The 19,540-nt window shown below is 38.5% G+C and overlaps 1 protein-coding gene across 6 annotated transcripts in view; it reads right to left on the reverse strand.

Annotated features, from left to right (window-relative positions):
* The window catches only part of trps1 (transcriptional repressor GATA binding 1), a 181,891-nt gene that overhangs the window by 88,083 nt on the left and 74,268 nt on the right, over nucleotides 1-19,540 (reverse strand). For 5 of the 6 annotated variants that reach the window (XM_031904006.1, XM_002940009.5, XM_031904005.1 and 2 more), the window contains 2 exons: nucleotides 10,597-11,711; nucleotides 1,176-1,779 (listed from right to left, as the gene is read on the reverse strand). In XM_031904006.1, coding sequence (XP_031759866.1) covers nucleotides 1,176-1,779; nucleotides 10,597-11,711 — 1,719 coding nt within the window. The remainder of the gene's footprint in view (nucleotides 1-1,175; nucleotides 1,780-10,596; nucleotides 11,712-19,540) is intronic. The other variant, XM_018095170.2, reaches the window with a different exon arrangement.

The raw sequence follows: 19,540 nt of genomic DNA on the forward strand, positions 1-19,540 counted from the left end.
TTATCACACGTTATATTTGTTTAAAATGAAGGGGCTTGAGTTGGCATGTACACGTGGCATCAATCCCACTGCATGTTTCACTTAACATCCTAATCCTTCGTGGCAAAAAGAATGTGTTTTTTTCAACGCTTATTATCAGGTAGTTTTTAAACTCACAACTCCAAAACAAATGTATAAATAAAATTAGATTGAAATAATACTTATTATTTAGCTAAATGTTATTATCGTCAAGATAGGCAGCAGATATCTTGGCCAACACATAGAATTCTTTGACCCAAGACCCAAAATGCTAAACTAACCTCATACTGTGGTTACATAAAAGCAATGGAAGCAACCATTTAATGCGCTGCAGCCATTTCAGTAAATGTACTGTGACACTAATACATGCACGGAACATGAAAAGATGAATTACTCAATATATTGTTACTTGCCTCTACAATATTCTAAACATTCGTACAACTTCTTGCTTTATTTATTATACCAAGAAAAACACTGTCAGATTTCCAGACATAATCTTTTCCATATGACAATTCTGAAAGCAAATCTTGCTGTACGTTAGAATATCAAAACGAATGGCCCAACCGCATTTTCGGCTTGCTCAATCGTTTTGGAAATTTCCTTTCATTGCTGTTTTACTGTAGCGTTGACTTTCCTCTGTCTTTACTGGTTATTTACAGTTTTATGAAGTCAACGGCTACTGTTATGGGAAATCAGGAAAAAAAAGAACTGGCTGACAATGCTGAGTTTCTACAGCAGGTAGGGGGCCCTCAGGTTTGTCATTTCTAATCATTTTTTTATATATATAAATCTTACAGAGCTAAGATTTTCAAACTAAAGCTAAAACACATCTCGAAAAGCCAACTGGAAAAATGCCTGTTTTTAGTGTTTATGTTGTGAAGTACATTCACACAACCACTTATTCTTTTAAATTACCCATTTTAATTTCGTTTTTAGACTGAACAGTGTTAGCAGTGATTTACAAACGCCTCCTTGAGAGTCTGAGAAAAACGAGGTTTCTGAGGCAACCGTGTAACTCATCCTCTCTCTAATAGGGGCTATTTATAAAACTTTGTCTGGATTGAGGAATCTGAGAACAAGTTTATAAACCATGGAACTGTGCATTAAGTATGAAAAACATGAAACGAGAACACTTTAAAAATGGAAAAATGTCTTACCCTTAGCAATGACTGGGACTCATCCTTTGATTTGCCGTCTCCTGCTGTAGGGTACTGTGGTGTATGCTGCCCAGACTTTTCTCCACTTGCACCTGCTGTCACTCCTTGAAATCCCTTGGATTCTATAGACAAGCCATACAGTGGCCTTGCTAGATGTGCTGCTTCCACATTGGGGCTGTCTCTTGAGGACTTTTGCTGTTCTTGGTTCACAGACACTGTGGTTAGAAGGCCCAAGCCCATCTGCGAGTAGGACGGGCTTGTTCTCAAAATGTCTGGTGCTCGCCAGGCAACACCCCGAAGATCATCGACAGCACTATCAGACCAAGATTTCTCCCTGAGCGTTTCCTTATCCTCGAGCTTCTCTTTTTTCACAGTGCTGTCAAATATGGCTTCTCCCATTTTGGAATCAGGAGCGACAAGGTTATACACTTTTAGATCAGTTTTTGGTTCTTCCTTAATAGAAGATGCTCCGTGATGCTCTCCTCCATTAGATGTAGTGATTTCGGACTCCTGACAATGAGCAGAGTTAAAGTGATCCAATAGTGACTGCGTGTCTGCTGCTGTAAAGTTGCACTGACGACATTTGTAGCAGTTATGCACCCTCCTAAAAGAGAAAAAAAAATTGCATGTGAGGAATAGAATTGTTTATGTGACTATGAGTTTAATGAGAAAACAAAACTTTTTTTAGGGTTTACCCATGACCTAGTTGTAGCTGGCTAAATATAGATTTCATTGATTCCTGCAGGGTGCACAATGCATTTTCGTTTGCCTGACAGGAAACAATGAATCCTGTGTACAGTCAGCCTCAAGAACTTTGTGTGGTTTTATTCTTACATTCATTCAAAAACCCTCATTACAAATAAAATATTTAGAAAACCATATCTAAAAGGGAAAAACATAGTAAAAAACATCAAATACGAAACAGTTAGAATTTGTTTTCAAATCACTTTAGTTTAAATTGGAGCTCATGTGGTTTTTAATCATAGGTCTTGGGCAGGAGGGATACTTATAAAAAGTAAAATCTAAAAGTGAATTAAGCAAGGTTTGTGGTCAATGTAAAGTACCAAAAAATGTATGAGAGGTAAAGAGGGCAGGTAGAGGGTGTTATCAAGGATGTCTTTCAAAAACCTTGACGAAAAAGACAATTATAAAGGTTAAGTGTTCAAACCAAGCTAGGGGTTCAATGTGAAAGTTAGGGACTTTTGGCAATGATGCCATAAAACAGAAAATGATAGTAGAAACAATACCCTTGGGGATCTTGAGAAAGAGATACATTGCACAATAATATCCAGAGTGTACCAAAGGAACACTTTACGGAAATGGTGATTTTTTGGTAATCACGTTACTGAGCCATCATTGCCCCAGTAAAAGAAGCAGGGAACCCTGGACCAAACGGCCATAAGTAAGAGGCTTTAATATGCCCATGGCTTACTTACTTTTAGCTTTACTCAAACTTTGAAGTACTTTTGGGGGAAAAAAATAAATTTAAATTGGGCACAGAAAGGGAACTCCACCTGTGGGCAATACTGAAATTCTCAGCTGAAAAGATTCAGAATGAACAGATGTTGTCCTGGTTGGGACGTAACTTTCACGTAATGAGCAGAAGAATTTGGCTTGCCAACTGTGTGGCCAAAAACATAACAGATAAAGTCACATTTAGCCAACATTTAGCTTTATTTTAAAATGGTCTTTTAGTGTACTGAAAATAATGTGAGCACTAATCTCAAGTGAAAAGTGCACTCAATTATGTTGCTGCTTCTCATTTGGAAGTTTATATCGGTATAAAATGGTCGGACAGTTTTCCTAAGTTGTGTTTGTCTAATGATTTCTGTTCAGTTTTGGGGTAATTTCTAGTAAAGGAAGCGAATCCATCAGCTGGGAAGCATTGCTTGCCTTCAATGTGTTAACGGCTCCGCTTGTATATATATTTTTCAGAGACCGTATTATAACACTTTATACAAACAGGCATGCCAACTCTTAGCCTCTAATTACTCTGCTGTTTGCATTTTCCTTAAGGTAAACATGAACAAACTTAATTGATTTTAGAGATATTAAAGAAGAACGAACACTGGATTATGTGGCCGTTTATCAAGACAAGGTGTAAAACCAGAAGTACAGACACAAACGGATATTTTTATATATACATAAAGTATAAATTCATATAAATGAGAGAGATATCAAGTGGAGCAGATCTTCTTTCAATTAAAAACTATGCAACTAGAAGTAGGTGATCAGAGTTTTTAAACTAGGAGCCTGATAAAGCAAAACCTAATATCTCCTTCAACATAAATGTATTGCTTTCTGACCCACAAGACATTTCTTGAGGGCACCCAATCACTACCCACTATAAGCTGTATTACAGTAAATGTCATAGACCAAAGCCTGCTCAAACTTGCACTCAAACCTTCAACATTTAATTGTACCTAAAAAAAAAAAAAAACAGTAGTTAAAGGGGTTGTTCACCTTCAGTTTCCAAATCATTTTAATAAACCACCAACAATACTCTCAGCGTGTTTGGCCTTTTTACTTTTTTCATAGAAAAATGCTCTCTGTAAAAGCGACTTTTTATACCTGTTAAATCAGTCCTTCTGTCTCTCCGATCAGTTTTCTGAAGGGATGGGAGTGGCCTATTTTGAACCTGAGACACTTAGAACTCCCTTTATTCTTACATTATCACATCCAGGCTTTGCCCTTTCTTTTTTCCTATTAAACCAACTGTTTGTGCACCAAACAGACTGTGCATGTCACTAATGTAACATACTGTTATGTTAGATGTGCAGCACTTTGTCACAGGAAGCAGTTTCAGACTGACAGGAGACACAGCCAATAGGAGTTAAGTCTGGCAATACCATGCATGACATCATATAGACTAATATAAAAGCAACTGTAGTGTTTATAGGGGTCGCTTACGCCCCCAGTACAAGGTTTATTCAGAAGTGAAGAGTCAGCAGAGGGATGAATATCTCTTCAGATGTATATTTTTTGTTAACCATGTATATGGTAAGCATTGTTCTATTAAAGTGAACTGTTAAATTGTGTATGTTGGAAAAAAAGGACAACAACCCCTTTAAGACCTCCCTTTGTTGCTGAAGTCTGTCATATGCAGATAGTTGCTTAATGGTTATCAAATGCTACACCCACTGGGACTAAATATTTCTCTACTTTGTACTTCTATAACCAGACTTTACATCCGATAGACTAATTAGACATAATTCTTCAACATGGGCCTTTTCAGTTCATCCTGCACCTCTCCCCTGAAAGACCAATAAAGCCCATCTTCTGGCTTTTGCATTCTTTGTAGTGTGAGGTATTTTACAGAATAAGTAAACCTTTTTTTATATCAGTAAAATTACTCTAAACAGCCTCCAGAATTACCTACCTTTGTCCCAGCATTCTCTCTGACCTGGTTCCTCAGTCAGAAGGTGTTCATTTTTCTTTGCTTCCTTGTGCAGAGTGAAGCTTTGCCCCCCACTTCCTGTTCAGTTCTCTCATCCAAAAAAAAAACCTGCTAATGCAGACTGGCTCCTGCTGCCTCCAGGCATGCGCAGAAGGCTCTCCAGGTCGACAACAGAAGTCGAATTGAAGAGAGAACTGAACATGAAGTGGGGGCGGGGCTTCACGGGGCTGCACAAGGAAGCAAAGAAAAATGAACACCTTCTGACTGAGGAACCAGGTCAGAGAGAATGCTGGGACAAAGGTAGGTAATTCTGGAGGCTGTTTTGAGTAATTTTACTGATAGAAAAAAAAGGTTTACTTATTCTTTAAGTGAAGTTAGTGTCTATTCTATATCTTTGTTCCCTTAGAACCTATACATTTAATTCTGGTGAATGAGAATTTAAATATGAATGATTAATACAAATTCCAAATTATAAAATGATAACCACAGAGGTTATTGAGTGAGGCCAGTGACATCTTATGGGAAGGGGCCCCAACGTTACTAGTGAGCCACAGTCTCCAAAATTAATTGATATGCCATTTACCAGTTAGGGCACGTGTGAGCCACAGTTAAATGTAAAAAGACTTGGGGAGCAACACAAGCACCATAAAAGTTCATGGAGTTGCCAAATAAGGGCTGTGATTGGCTATTAGGGGCCTCTATGCACCCTATCAGCTTACAGGGGGCTTTATTTGGTAGGAAATCTTGTTTTAATTCAACCAAAACTTGCCCCCAAGTCAGGAATTCAAAAATAACTCCCTGGTTTGGGGGCACTGAGAGCAACATCCAAGGGGTTGGGGAGCAACATGTTGCCCTCGAGCCATTGGTTGGGGAACACTGACTTATGGGTTACTGCACTGAGGCAAATAATATGTTTCTGCATAATCCTGTTTTGGTGCGAGACACAATAAATACCATTTTATGTTTATTCTTTTACTTGAAAGACAACAAAAAATTTGAAAATGATTTCTGCAAATAATTGCAATAGCAACATTGCTTATGAATAATATGACTAACTTGGAAATATTTGACTTCTTGAACTGGCTACAAATTGATCTAGTGACATTAAAAAAAAAAAATCTGATTTTCCTGCCTCAAACCTGGTTGCTCACACACAAAAACTCGTTTTGTGTATATTGATGATTATGCTGAATAATGTCAGTAGATCTCCTCAGTGGGAAAATAAAACCACAACTAATGTTGTGAAACTATTATTTATGTAACAACTACACACGTATCATTGAAGTATGTGTTATGGTAACCACCGTGCCTACTCATTTAAAACAACAGGAAATATCTTAACGAGTATTACATTTTGTCATCATTTTCTAAGATGTTCACAGATGATGTTCAACAAACCTGGGGAAATGGAAACTTTACCGGTGGGTTTTTCCCATCTTTGTTCTGAAAACAAACTTATACACACATTCTAAAAGTCCTAAATCTTATCAAATCTAACCACAGAGAACAACTACCTTCCATTCTGAAAAAGTAACTATATGACTCTGTGCAATAGTAGTGCAACAATAACTGCAGGAAATAACAAATCCAGCAACGATTTTTTTTTTGTTTGTTTTGTTTTTGTTTTTTGATGCAGTATTTCATAGCCTCTTATGTGTTTGGACAGAGTTTGAGAACAATGCGTTATGTTATAATATAACAGAAGAATGTTGGATTTGCCATAAATGAAAAAAAGTCAGGAGTCCCCAACCTTTCTTACTAGTTAACCACAGTCAAACGTAAAAAGACTCGGAGAGCAACACAAGCACCATAAAAGTTCATGGAGGAGCCAAATAAGGGCTAAGATTGGCTATTAGGGGCCTCTATGCACACTATCAGCTTACAGGGGGCTTTATTTGGTAGGAAATCTTGTTTTTATTCAACCAAAACTTGCCCCCAAGTCAGGAATTCAAGAATAACTCCCTGGTTTGGGGGCACTGAGAGCAACATCCAAGGGGTTGGGGAGCAACATGTTGCCCCTGAGTCACTGGTTGGGGATCACTGTATACTACCTTTGTACGATTTTAGGTGTATAAACCTAAAATGGTATATATAAGTGACAATGAGGAGTTTAAGTGTTAAGCTATAATTTGGTTTCTCTCTAAAAGCAGATTTTGCTCAAATATTCGACTGTTCTTTTGTCAAAGAGATTTGCAGGATAAAGAATTATATGCTTCATGCTGACTATTCCTCAATTTTCCACTTGTGGGAAAAGGAGCTGTGCTTTGGATTTGATATACTTAAATCTAGACAGCAAAGGATGCCCTTTTTTAAGAGATAGCGTTTAGGTAGCACCTTTTCAATATTACAAGGAAAATGGAGTTTGCCCAAATAACATGAAAATGCTAAACCGGGCTTCTTTAAGCTGATAAATATAGGTCATTGTTTCCACTATTTAACAAGGTATCAAAATGTCCCAGTTGTCACAATAAAACACTTGAATGATGATCTAGTTTTGTGATCTAGTTCATAAAAATATATATAAATATAGATAAAATCTACAAAAATTTACACTAGGGTTAATGTAGTGCACAATAGTGAAAACTTAGAGCCTTCTGGCTTGGGCAATCATTACTGGAACTTTGCATTAAGTTAGGAAACTTATGTGAAGACACAATCATAAATATGACCCATAGGAAACTCACGGCAATGCTTGGACAAATCACAAATAGATGTCGACTAAAATTTGTGATAAAAGGAGAAAAATGACTATTTGCATTTTTAAAAATTCAAACCGAATTGTCGTTTGTGCTTTTTCATGAAAAAAAATACTTGCATGCTAGCCACTATCACATTGCTCCATTCATTTGCGACTAATCCCATTGACTTCTATAGACCCTTGCCAGCTTTTACTTACTGATTTTTTTTTTTTTACGGTGGCCTTTTCTTTTTTTAAATAAATCTATTCGACAAGATTTAAAAAATATGCAAATATATTTTTTTGCTCTGTTTTTTTAATGAATTGAGAAAAACGGTAAACTCAGCTTTTAATAAGTAACCCCCTTTGTGTCTTTCATTGCATATTGGGGATAAACTAAATTAAATTAAATAAGGTAGGCCACCCCATAACACAGCATGCAAAAAATATGCTGTATCTCAGTACATTAGCATGTCTGTTTTTATATATTACTACAAAATGTTTGTATCCCCCTGATAATGAAGATATCTTACAAGCAATGCTTCATATTAATAGGTGGTAATAGACTAAAGAAAAAAGCATGAAGATAAAATATAGCTGTTTCCAACATAAAAGCTCGGCATAATTATCTGCCATATGCCATGCTTTATATCTCCGCTATCCCTAGAGGTTTTAACTCTGCTTGGTAAAAAAACATTTAACGAGCACATTGTACAAGGAGGGAAAAACAGTCATGGATGCCTCATCCATTGCTCTGAAAAGAAAGAGTTAAGCTTTATCCTCCCAACCATTAGAAATAAAAGTTAACATAAATAGTTATTTCAATGCCTTATGTAGTTATATATCTAAGGATCATATAACTTTAATAAGCTTTTGATAGTTGTGCTATTTTAGTTTTAGGGCAATGATTTTATTTTTCCCCCAATACTGAATCTTATGGCACCGGAAGGGGTGGCCATAAGGGAGCCCATCTTCAAGAATTTGATGGCCACAAGCACTGCTTAAAAGGGTGGTTCACCTTTAAGCAAACATTTAGTATGCTATAGAATAGTTTATTCTGAGCAAATTTTCAATTGATCTTCAATTTTCATGTTTTACAGTTTTTGAATTTGTTTTCTTCTTCTGCCTCTTTCCAACTTTCAAATGGGGGTCATTGACCCCGGAAGCCCAAAAAAACGTTGCTCTGTAAGGCTACAATGTTATTGTTACTGTTACTTTTTATTACTCACCTTTATATTTGGGCCATTAATTATCCAGTATCTCATTCAAATTAAAGCCTGGTTGCTAGGGCAAATTTGGACTCTAGCAACCAGATAGCTGCTGAAATTCCAAACTGGAGAGCTGCTACATAAAAAGCTATATGCCACAAACAATGAAAAATAAAGACCAATTACAAATTGTCCCAGATTATCACTCTCTACATTATAATAAAAGTTAAGTTAAAAGTGAGCAACCCCTTTAAAAAAAATCTCAAAATGCAGAATGTGCTACTTCTTAATATTTAGTCCTGTGTCTTCTAATTCAGGTAGATACATTGTATGTGTTTTGAAGTTGGAGAGGGAAGGACTTGAAAGATGAAGATGGAAGGCATTGGCTTGTGAAGTGGGAATAATCACACAAGTGAGGAAATAAATCCTGTGAGTGTCGTTCTTCTGGACTGTATTATATATATATATATATATATATATATATCTCAATTCCTTGAGAAAGGTCCTAATGAGGATGGATATATATATATATATATATATATATATATATATACACATACATACACCAATAAATACTTTTTGATCACATTAAGTCCTGTGAGTGCGGTACACACAAAAACAAGTTGAGTCTGCTGCAGAGGAACTATTGAAGAAGTGACTAGAATGGTAGGATAAGAATTTTTAATATTTCACTGAAATCTAGGGGAAATTTAGGTTTCTGATAAAGTGGCCCCATACATCTGACCTATATTAGACTAAACCCTTGGTCATACATGGTCAACTTGCTCCACGATTATTATTAATTTGATCTACTGTCTGTTTTGCCTTTACATTTTCAATTTCCCTTTTTGTACCCCAAGAGCATTTTACATTGCAGATGACATTCTAAACCTTCGATCCCTGTGAATGTATCCCCGTTTAAAATGTAAAATGGTGCAGCTGCTTTCCATTTATCAACTGTATCATTTACTAATATCACTAAATCCTTCTGCAATAACTGCTAAAGTCCCATTATATATATAAACCATGCATCTGCATCTAAAATTCATAACCTTATATGTGGAACTGCTTCAATAAATGTGTCTTTCATATTCTCATTCCCCCAATTTATTTAAATCCCTCTGCAGAGATAAAACATTCTGCTCAGACTTGGCTACTTTACATAATATGTCATCAGCAAAAACTGTGACACTCCTATTAATACCTAAAGTTGAACAGGATTAATAAACAAATTAAAGAGCAGTGGGATTAGGTCTGATCCCTCGGGTTTTGTTCTGCCCAGCCTGAAATTGTTCAACCGGTGGCAACCGCCTGCATTTTAGCTTTTAGCCAGGTCACTCTGCATATACGGAGCCTACATCTCAAAATTCACAAAGTACCTTCCTTAATGGAAACTTTATCAAATTCACAAGGTGAACATTTAAGTTACGATTTAAATTCATATAATGGATTTGTAAAGAACAATTTGAAAGTCATATACAGGTGAATTTAATAACATCATAACATAGATGCAGATATACTTAAGCAAGGTGAATATTTGTTATCATTGCCAAGTATAAAGGTAAAGAGTTTTTGTCAAAGGCAAAAGCTACCTGTTGTAGCCACTCAATCCATCTGATCTCCTTGCTTATAATTCAATTGTTTTAAAAGTGCCACTTAATATCTTTAATTACTAAAGCTGTGCTATCTCAGTCCCCTTAGATTATTAGTACAGGTGTGGGATCCCTTATCTGGAAACCCATTATCCAGAAAGCTCCGAATTACGGAAAGCCTGTCTCCCATATACTCCATTTTAATCAAATAATTCAAAATTTTAAAATTGATTTCCTTTTTATCTGTAGTAATATAACAGTGCCTTGTAATTGATCCCAACTAAGATAAATAATCCCCATTGGTTGCAAAACAATCCTATTGGGTTTAATTAATGGTTTATTGATTTTTTAGTAGACTAAAGGTATGGAGATCCACATTATGGAAAGACCCCTTATCTTGAACACCCTTGGCCCCGAGCATTCTGGATAACAAGTCCTATACCTGTATTGCAGGTGTCTATCAGATTATATTATATTGAGTATAATCTTGCACATTTAAACCCAAGTTAGGATTTTGAGCAAATTAAAACTAAATAATAGCCCATACCTGTAGTGTCGGGACAGATCTTCTTCCACCTGGACAATAAAGTCACATTTGGTACATGAGTGTTCTTTGCTTTCTTTGATGCTCGGCTGCCCATCGGCCCCATGCTGGTGATTCAGTTCCTGCTTGACCTCACATGCCTGGGCTTCATGTGCATTCTCATAATGAAGCAGGAGGACATCTACATCAGGAGAGGAGAATGAGCATTGATCACACTGGTGTTTAACTCTTGTGCTCCCTGTCACCCCAGCAGACAAGTGCAACAGCAAGAGAGCACAGTGAGAACAATTACTTTTTTTGCAAGCAAACGGGTAAGTAATTTCTCCAAGGTGCTTTTCGGGGCTGCAAAGGCCTCTGGGACAAAATGGACAATGCTTAATAGTACACTTGTGAATATTGTGATGCTGTTGATAATGGCGTAGAAGTGGCCCAACCAATATTACTTCGGGGCCATGGCTCTTAGAGTACCTAAAGTCACAAAATTGACAATTGTAGTTTGTAACTATTATATCCTCAGTTGGTACACTGGAGACATCTTTCTTTTTAGCCAATCCTTTCTCTATTTTTGTTGGGAGCTGTTCATCAGAACTTTTGGTAATTTCATTTTGATTAATGACCGATCCCCTGAAGATCTTGTCATTCATATCTGAATTAGGGCTTTCTGATTTCCCTCCCCCATGCTGTTTGCTGTGGTGCTCTAACAGTTTGGAATTGCTGGATGATTCGCAGCTGAAACTACAAAACTTGCACCAGTAGTAGTTGGTATCATCTGTACCATTTTGCCTGCAGGAATCTACTGGTTTAATGGGTACTGAATATCCAACAGGTATATCATCTGCTGCTTTAACTGTGATTTTGTCTTGCCATTTTCCCAAATCTCCAGGCTCACAAGAACGAGGAATGGGGCTCGATTTATTGGTGCTTTTCTCAGAAGGTTTACCAGAATCGGAGGACATTTTCATTTTGTTTGGATGCGTCTTAAGAAAGTGTTGCTCCAACTCTGTGGCCGAGTTGCCCATATATGTGAAGTTGCAGAATTTGCAGCGAAAGTACTTGGTGTTTCCTTGGCAGTCTGGAGTTTTACGCCCAATGCCAATAAACGTTCCACCAAAGGTCACCTAGAAAACAAATTAAGAATAAGCTTAGTTACATTGTAAGCATTCTAGATAACACTTTTTAATAGCAGGAAAAAAACTATTTTAGAAAGGTGCTATCTGGCAATGGTCAATTTCAGGCCACTGTCTGTGTGGAAGATCAAACGGAAACAATATCCAGCCATCAGTCTATCGACCAACTGTTCAGTTAAGCTGGCTTTGTATAGAAAACATTAAGAAAGTTATCTCCAGCCTGTTGGCTGGAGCTCTTAACGGGTCATACCATAACCCTAATTATTACACCATATTGGGCCTATTTATTATGCTGTGTAAAATGAAATTTGCTGAACAAAAACGGTGTAAAACAAATCTAAAAGTTTGCCGTCCAAACCCCAGATTTTACACCGTTATTTCACGCGAGTTCCAGCAGAAGAAAAAATGCATAAAAAATTGTGCTGTTTTCTACACGGAGAAACCTGCCGACGTGCCACCATTTTTTACATAGCAGCATAATAAATCTGCCCCTATGTGTAGGCACAAATACAAACAATCTTTTGATGACCGTTTCCTTTTAAATTTGTAGAATTCACATGATAACCACAGTTATGTCAGTCTCTCCAGGGCCTTTACGCTGCCATTATGAGCTCCTCCAGCTTTTGGCTACACAGAAATAACATCAGATCATACCTCCACCCATTAGGCCATGCCCAAGCTTTATAGAGAGAATTTTAACACAAGATTGAAAAGATGATCGTTGGAAGGGGATAAAAGCAAAACAAAACAATAGGAGGAACAATAAACCCCCAAGAATGCTTAATTTCATTATTATCCTATATTTCTATATCTTCAACATATTCCATAGTCCTTTACAGAGATTATATCCTTTGCATGAGTAGCTCAGTGGAGCTTACAATCCAATATCCCTATTACATTCCCACACACTAGGGCCAGTTAGAAGCACAACTAAAGAAGCAACAGGAATCTCTGCAACAGAATTATAACTGCCCTACTTTGTCTTTGTCAGCTTCATAAAAGAACTAATTTGACTTGATCAGTAAATTACCACAGCCTCAAAGCAAGTTCCTTTGTGTACGCAATATAGTTCCTTCTACTCTATTAACTGTTCAGTATGGTTTTCTCTACTGTGAGACAGACTTTACTATATAGTTCTCTTTCTGCAGCCATAAAGAAACTACTGGTAGACCCAGACCTTAGGTAAGATGATCTGGTTACCATAAATAGAACTGTCCATACAAAAGTCTTGGACCTACAAGTAATTGTGAAACTGCTCCCTCTCTAGTTCCACATATGATATTTATATACCTCTATATAACCTGTAGTGAACAGTAAAGAAAGTGTATACTGAATCACTGCATAGAGCTAGTCAGCAGCAATTTCGGGGGCTCTGAGCCTTGCCAGTACTTTCAATGACACACCTTAGATCCACCTCTGCAACACCCTAATCCAGGGCTCCCCAACCTTTCTTACCCGTGAGCCAAATGTAAAAAGACTTGGAGAGCAACACAAGCACCATAAAAGTTCATGGAGAAGCCAAATAAGGGCTAAGATTGGCTATTAGGCAGCCTCTTATCAGCTTACAGGGGGCTTTATTTGGTAGGAAATCTTGTTTGTATTCAACCAAAACTCTCCCCCAAGTCAGGAATTCAAAAATAACTCCTTGGTTTGGGGGCACTGAGAGCAACATCCAAGGGGTTGGGGAACAACATGTTGCTCACGAGTCACTGGTTGGGGATCACTGCCCTAATCTATGGTAACCCTGCCCCTTTCCTGTAAGCCCACCTCTGTTTTTCTCTTAGATCAGGTCAGTCTTGGAGACAAAAAGGTTAACTGGCAGCCATAGTTCTTTTTTCTAAACCCATTATCTAAAAAAATAACATCAAATTAGCAACTGAATTCTTTTCCATTTGGAAAGGTGAGATTAATAAACTCATTTGTGAATGAAACTAAGGCAATCAGTATATCAATATTCCTTGGGGCTGTGTACAATACTTGGTGTTCCTTCACATACTCTGATTACAGTACTGCAGTGACAATTAGCCTCATTATTTAATGATTAGTAGAGCAATTTAAAAGCTTTAGGCATGAAATGATTAATGAAAATATTGGCCCTCAAAGCACAAGATACATAGTTGAACCAGCGAATTGCACTTATTTTCTAATGTAGATAAAAAGGCCAAAATAAAGATATTTAGGATGGTTAAAAAAAAGACCTTGGCAGTATCTTTGGACATTGGTTATCTACTAGTTTTATTGGTATGCTCTTCCAATGGGTACCACCGATTTTTCTAGTGCCCAAATATGTTAAATTATTAACATGGTCTCTTGTGGGGGCAAGACACAAGAATAAAAAAAAATAAAAATTTTGATCTGGGCCAAATGACTGTACTGCAGTTGCACCAAGCCCCTCCAAGAGCATCAGATGCACCAGTGATGGATTAGGAATTTTTTGACCCACACATTTTTGACACCTCTGAATATGTCAGAGAGAGGCATGTTCTCCATTGATTAGGTCTCTGGATAGGATGGGGTGTAAGTAGATATTTTATAAGAAGTGTAATATGAGTAAAAAGTGTTGTTACTGTTACAGTCACTAGATGGCCCTGCTAAGTAGGAGAACTCCTTGAAAAGGTCCTAGAGCAAGTTCTTCTCTGTGACACTTAATGGGGGTTTCCTTAGATAGCCTTTATAAGGTGGGTAGTAGATGGCCTCTTTGGCCAGTATGAAAAGACAAATGTGAATGATGCCAGGGAGTCTAAGGTTTACTACCTCAATGAGGTACTCAAAGTTAGTCAACAGTTAGGTTAGCTAGTAATAGGTTAGACCCATGGAGATCACTGTAGGTTGTGAAAGACAGTGGTCAGACAGGTGGTTGAGCAGCTGAGGCTTCAGTGAGAGTCGGTGCCCCAGAAGTGCCTGACTAAGACTGGACAGACCATAGAAATTCTATTGTGGGTTGACCCCTGTGCCTTTGGACTGTAAAGTACGGAGCTCCTGACCTGAAGAGAGAGGCAGTAAGGTTGGCAACAAGTGGGCCCAATGGCCTGCAATTCCTTGCTTTGATTAGTGGTCATTATGTTGGAATTTGTGTGACAAGCTTGGAGAAGCTTTAGTGGTGAGTGTAAATAAATCTGCAAGATCATGGTGGCCTCCAGTTTATTCTGCTCTAAGTGTGTAACTACAAGTCCCCTCTGTTCTGTGATGTGGTATGTACCTTAAGAAGATAATTTGGACAATTACTACAAAAGTTATTGTGCACCACATTGTGTGTGAGGAGGAGCCATGTTACCATCCTCCCCTATAACTACTATGTTGGCAAGATGTCCACCTCTAACATGCAGCGTAGGAGACACGTTGCAGCAGATGTACCACACAACATTTCTGCAGCATTGGTAGTGGGAGAAGGCATAATGTTGCCACAGATGTTGCCCATAACTGTTGCACGCACGCACACACAAACACACCCTACTATAAAAACAGACAGTGGCTGCTCTCCTTTAATGTTTGAGAAACAGATCAACTTCACAAATGTTTAGTGAGACACTGGATTGTCTTGTAAGACCCAGGCAGGCAGGCAGCTGATCTCCATGCTAAAACAATATTCTGATTTAAAGCTGCCAGGCTGCAAGCAGGGGAGGAAACTCTTTCCAGAACTGATGTTGTCAATATAAAGGTTGCCATAGCAGGCACGGCTGCCCTTCCCTGGAGTGTGCCACACCTGTCTGGTGATGTTCCTCCGAGATTGTGAGCCCCATACGTCAGAGAGAAAATGCCTTTTTATGACCCAGAAAAACACTTAATTTTTTAGGTGTGGAAATATGTAACCAACGCACTTCTCTCTCTAGGGCTTGGAGAAGGTTTCCACGCCTGCGTCACATTGTCCTACCCTGTACACAAAGAAGTGGTCAAACATGTTGTTCTCTAAACTTTTGATTGACAGGGAGTTTACTGATAACGAAGTCTGGTTCCAGATCAGTGCAAATATCAGAGCTGCAGCGTGCAAGGCAAGTGAGCAGAAATGGAGCCAGCGGAAGAGGCATGTGTGCAGGACTAGTTACAACATATGGTAAAAAGGACCTTTACATGGGGCTCAAACTTATTAAAAAGGAAGGGCCCTGACTGTGTGAGGAAGGGTAGGCAGGAGAAGAAAGGTGGGTGCAAGGAAGGTTAAATGGCAATGCAGCTAGAAAGGAAGGGATGGATCAGGAAGAGGGGATAGTGGGATATAGGAAGAGCAAGAAAGGAAGTACCCATATTTTTTTGTTATACCCAACACCTTGTTTTTAGGGTTGACTTTTGGGGGACAGTATTTCAGTATCAGGGCGGGCCAAGCCGCCTGGGTGCCCTAGGTAGCCTTGCTGGCCACCTCGCCCCTGCACTCACACCCCCACGCACAAGAAACAAGTGGAGGGGGGGGCATGTCGCTCATAGACAAGCAGCGGTGGAATGGGATGTTATATCCCAACCTGATTCCTGGCTGTCTTCATTTGTCTGTACATGTTGGAGAATGGATTGACAGAAAAAAAAGAGTCAGCCTATCAGCTTGACGATGCACAGTCAGGTCACATTACATGGGGGGGGAATATAAAGGGAATATTAAATTGTATGATTCATTTTTTTATAATATTCAGTATTTAACCAAGGAGGAACAACTTGGGTTGCTGTGAGTAATTTAACAACAGTTGGAGGATTAAGGCCTAAGGCACATGGGGCGTACTCTCCAACAACATTGTTCAGCTGGCAGAGATGCTCAAATTTGGCCACTCAACCTGTTATTTACTGCAACTGCACCCGGCTGTCACTAGTGGTAGAGTTTGGATAAAAAACAGTGTGTATTTTTGGGCCAAAGAATTCCCTGTGCATACAGTAACAAGCAGAATTAATTAAATGGAGGCAACAGGCAGTTGCTGGTGTATAACCACCATTCCTGACATTAGCCTAAAGGTTGTACATCTCTGATTTATGTTATCCCAATTATACACTGTGAAAACACAGAAAAGAGCAGATTTTCTAAATTAGATTATAGGGATTATCTTTAAGAAAAAAAACTTGCTTGGGAGGAATCCATACATTGACAAAGAAGCCCATACTTATTTCATGGAAACAGAGATTTAAGCAGGAAGTTATTAAAAAATATTTTACTATAAATTTCCAATTGGCATGGTATGATTTTTCCATGATGTTATTGTTACTAAGAGCCACTGATTCAGAGGAGTCTGTAGAGGATAAAAAGGAAGCTCCCACTAAATAAAGTTCCCACTTTATTTGATAAGATCTTCTATACACACAAGACAAAGGTCTTCGGTAACTCAGAGAAGGGTTTTTCTATCACTCTTGGGATCTCCTCACAAAGAAGAAAAGAATGTGTCTAGGACTAAGTTCCAGGGAAGTTAGGGTAGGGGACAGGTCTGAACTTAAATTCAAAATAGGCCCTGGCATTTCAAGTACAGACAGACCCAAACAACCTCCCACAGTCCCAATAAATTGTGCCATCTTACAGCAGCCCCTCTGGCATTTGCCAGAATCTACAGATTGCCTGTCTGGGCCTGGTGGGGGATACCATGATTGAAGACTAACTAGTGCAGAGCTAGGTCTCATTTTTATGGTTCCTCTGGGATGACAGAGCTAATCCTGAATGATTAGTAGGGTCAGTTCCCAAATGGGTTACCCACTAGGAGTAGTAACCACCAAGTGTTAGGGCTGTAGCAGACGGGGAGACTAGTCGCCCGTGACAAATCTCCCTTGTCGCGGGCGACTAGTCTCCCCGAAATACCATCCCACCGGCGAGTATGTAAATCGACGATGGGATGGCATACGCGGCACCGATTTCTCCTAAATCGCGGAAGTTGCCTTGAGATTTCACCAAAATCGCGGCGCCGCGTAGTCTCCCTGTTTGCCACAGCCCTTAGGAGTAGGAATAGCTCTGTATAATTTACTACTACAATACACTGAGCCAGAAGTGGACACAACACGAAAGGCCAATATATGCTGGTGAGTTTTATGAAATCATTCTGTGCACTTCATTACAACAGTACATGGATGGCCAACTGTGGGTTTTTTTATGGCACTTAGTATATTCAAGGGCTCCATGGACTTCTTTATATGACATTTATGACATTATCTGGCTCTCAAGTATGCATAATGACTAATAATCTTCAGCCTACTATGTTAAAAAGTTGTGCAGCACTGTGTTTACATCTACCGTCAACACTGTTAGGGAGCATGTATCTGGGAGCAATATAAAGTGCTAAGCAAATATATTAGAATTCTTCTCAAAATAAAAGCAAATAAATCATTTGCAACACTCACTTTTACACAACAGAAAGCAGTTTACTAATCAAAAACTGAACCTCAATAATATTGGATGAGCTCAGATTGGTGGTTGGCCTCTATACTGTGGCGGGACCAACATTTCCTCTCCTTTGAGTTAGAACACAGTATAGAGGCCAACCACCCTTCTGAGTGGAGCCTTAAATGAACCTGTGTGTTAATGTATTGAAACCTATTATTTAGGCTAGGAAAACACATTTTCATGTTTAGGATTTTTTTCCTAGACCAAATTGCATTTAAAAGCAAAATGCAACTACCCCGTTCACACTTAGCATAAACAGTGAAGTCAAGGGGACGCGTTTGCTTTTTAATGTTTGTTTTCCTTCCCATAGTCTTTCCCTTTTTTGTTTTTATTTTAGCATTACTTAAAAACCCAGCCAGAGCACTGTGCCTTAAGTGGCTCTAATGATTAAATACATCCATTATTCTTAAGAGTCTACTTAGAATTTACAGACTCATCATTTCAAGCTTCCTCTGGGCATCCAACACAAAACTGCTGTGAAAATCCCAGCTGTGAATTTTTAACAATTGTACATGAGTAAAAATAAAATACAGAGTGAGGCTGCCAATGCAATATGCCCTGTAGCCCGATTTCCATCATTTGTATTAGTTCAAATACTCATGGTGCCATGTTGAATTTACACAAGCCATGTTTAATACGTGACTATTGCATAAATGATCAACCTGTCTGATGAAACATTAACACAACACGTGTGCTCAGCTATTTATTCTGAAACATTTTTTTTCATCCAGGTTCGGTGGTTTGTATGGGAAGGGAAAGGCAACAGGACAGTGGATTTCCTAGGTAGCTCAGGCTCTTGAACTTGAAACTCAGAACACGTGTCTCATTTCCTCAACAACATCAGAAGGATTCGAAAGAATAGAGAAGATTAAGACTTTGAGTGGCGACTATATGAAAGACGATATTGCGTATCAACAGAGCTGCCAAAAGGGCCTTGTCTGCTATTTACAGCTGTACGAGAAGGGGACGGCACATTTTTATTACACGGATGATAAATGAAGTCTGCACGAAGGATATCCAGGATACCGCATGGTCATTCTGAAATTTTAACGGTCGAAATTTCATTTTTTCTGCCATTGAACAGGAGATCTGTTACAGTTAGGGAAACACATACCACCCTAATGACTTTAGATGCATGTATGGCAGGCTAACTATCCCAATCAATATCCATGTACTAAGGATATCAGTTGTATATAGATCGGCCTTGTTTAAAATGTTATCTACCAGTGCATGGTACATCATCAGATTAGGAGGAAAGGAGTCACAGCTTCTATATATTTGCTGTTAATAACAATAGAACAAACTATTATTTCATGGTTGAGCACACAAAATGCTGGGCAGGTGGCATCCCTTTTTCACTGGTCCAGACCAAGTTAAATGGCCAGACAGATTTTTGCTTGTAGTGCACCCTTGCAGAATACATTTAGTTGGGAATAGTTAAGGTAAGTGAAGTACTATAGCTCTGTGTGGAGTCAGTAGAAAC

Source organism: Xenopus tropicalis, chromosome 6 (assembly GCF_000004195.4).
Source record: "Xenopus tropicalis strain Nigerian chromosome 6, UCB_Xtro_10.0, whole genome shotgun sequence".
Classification (NCBI taxonomy): domain Eukaryota; kingdom Metazoa; phylum Chordata; class Amphibia; order Anura; family Pipidae; genus Xenopus; species Xenopus tropicalis.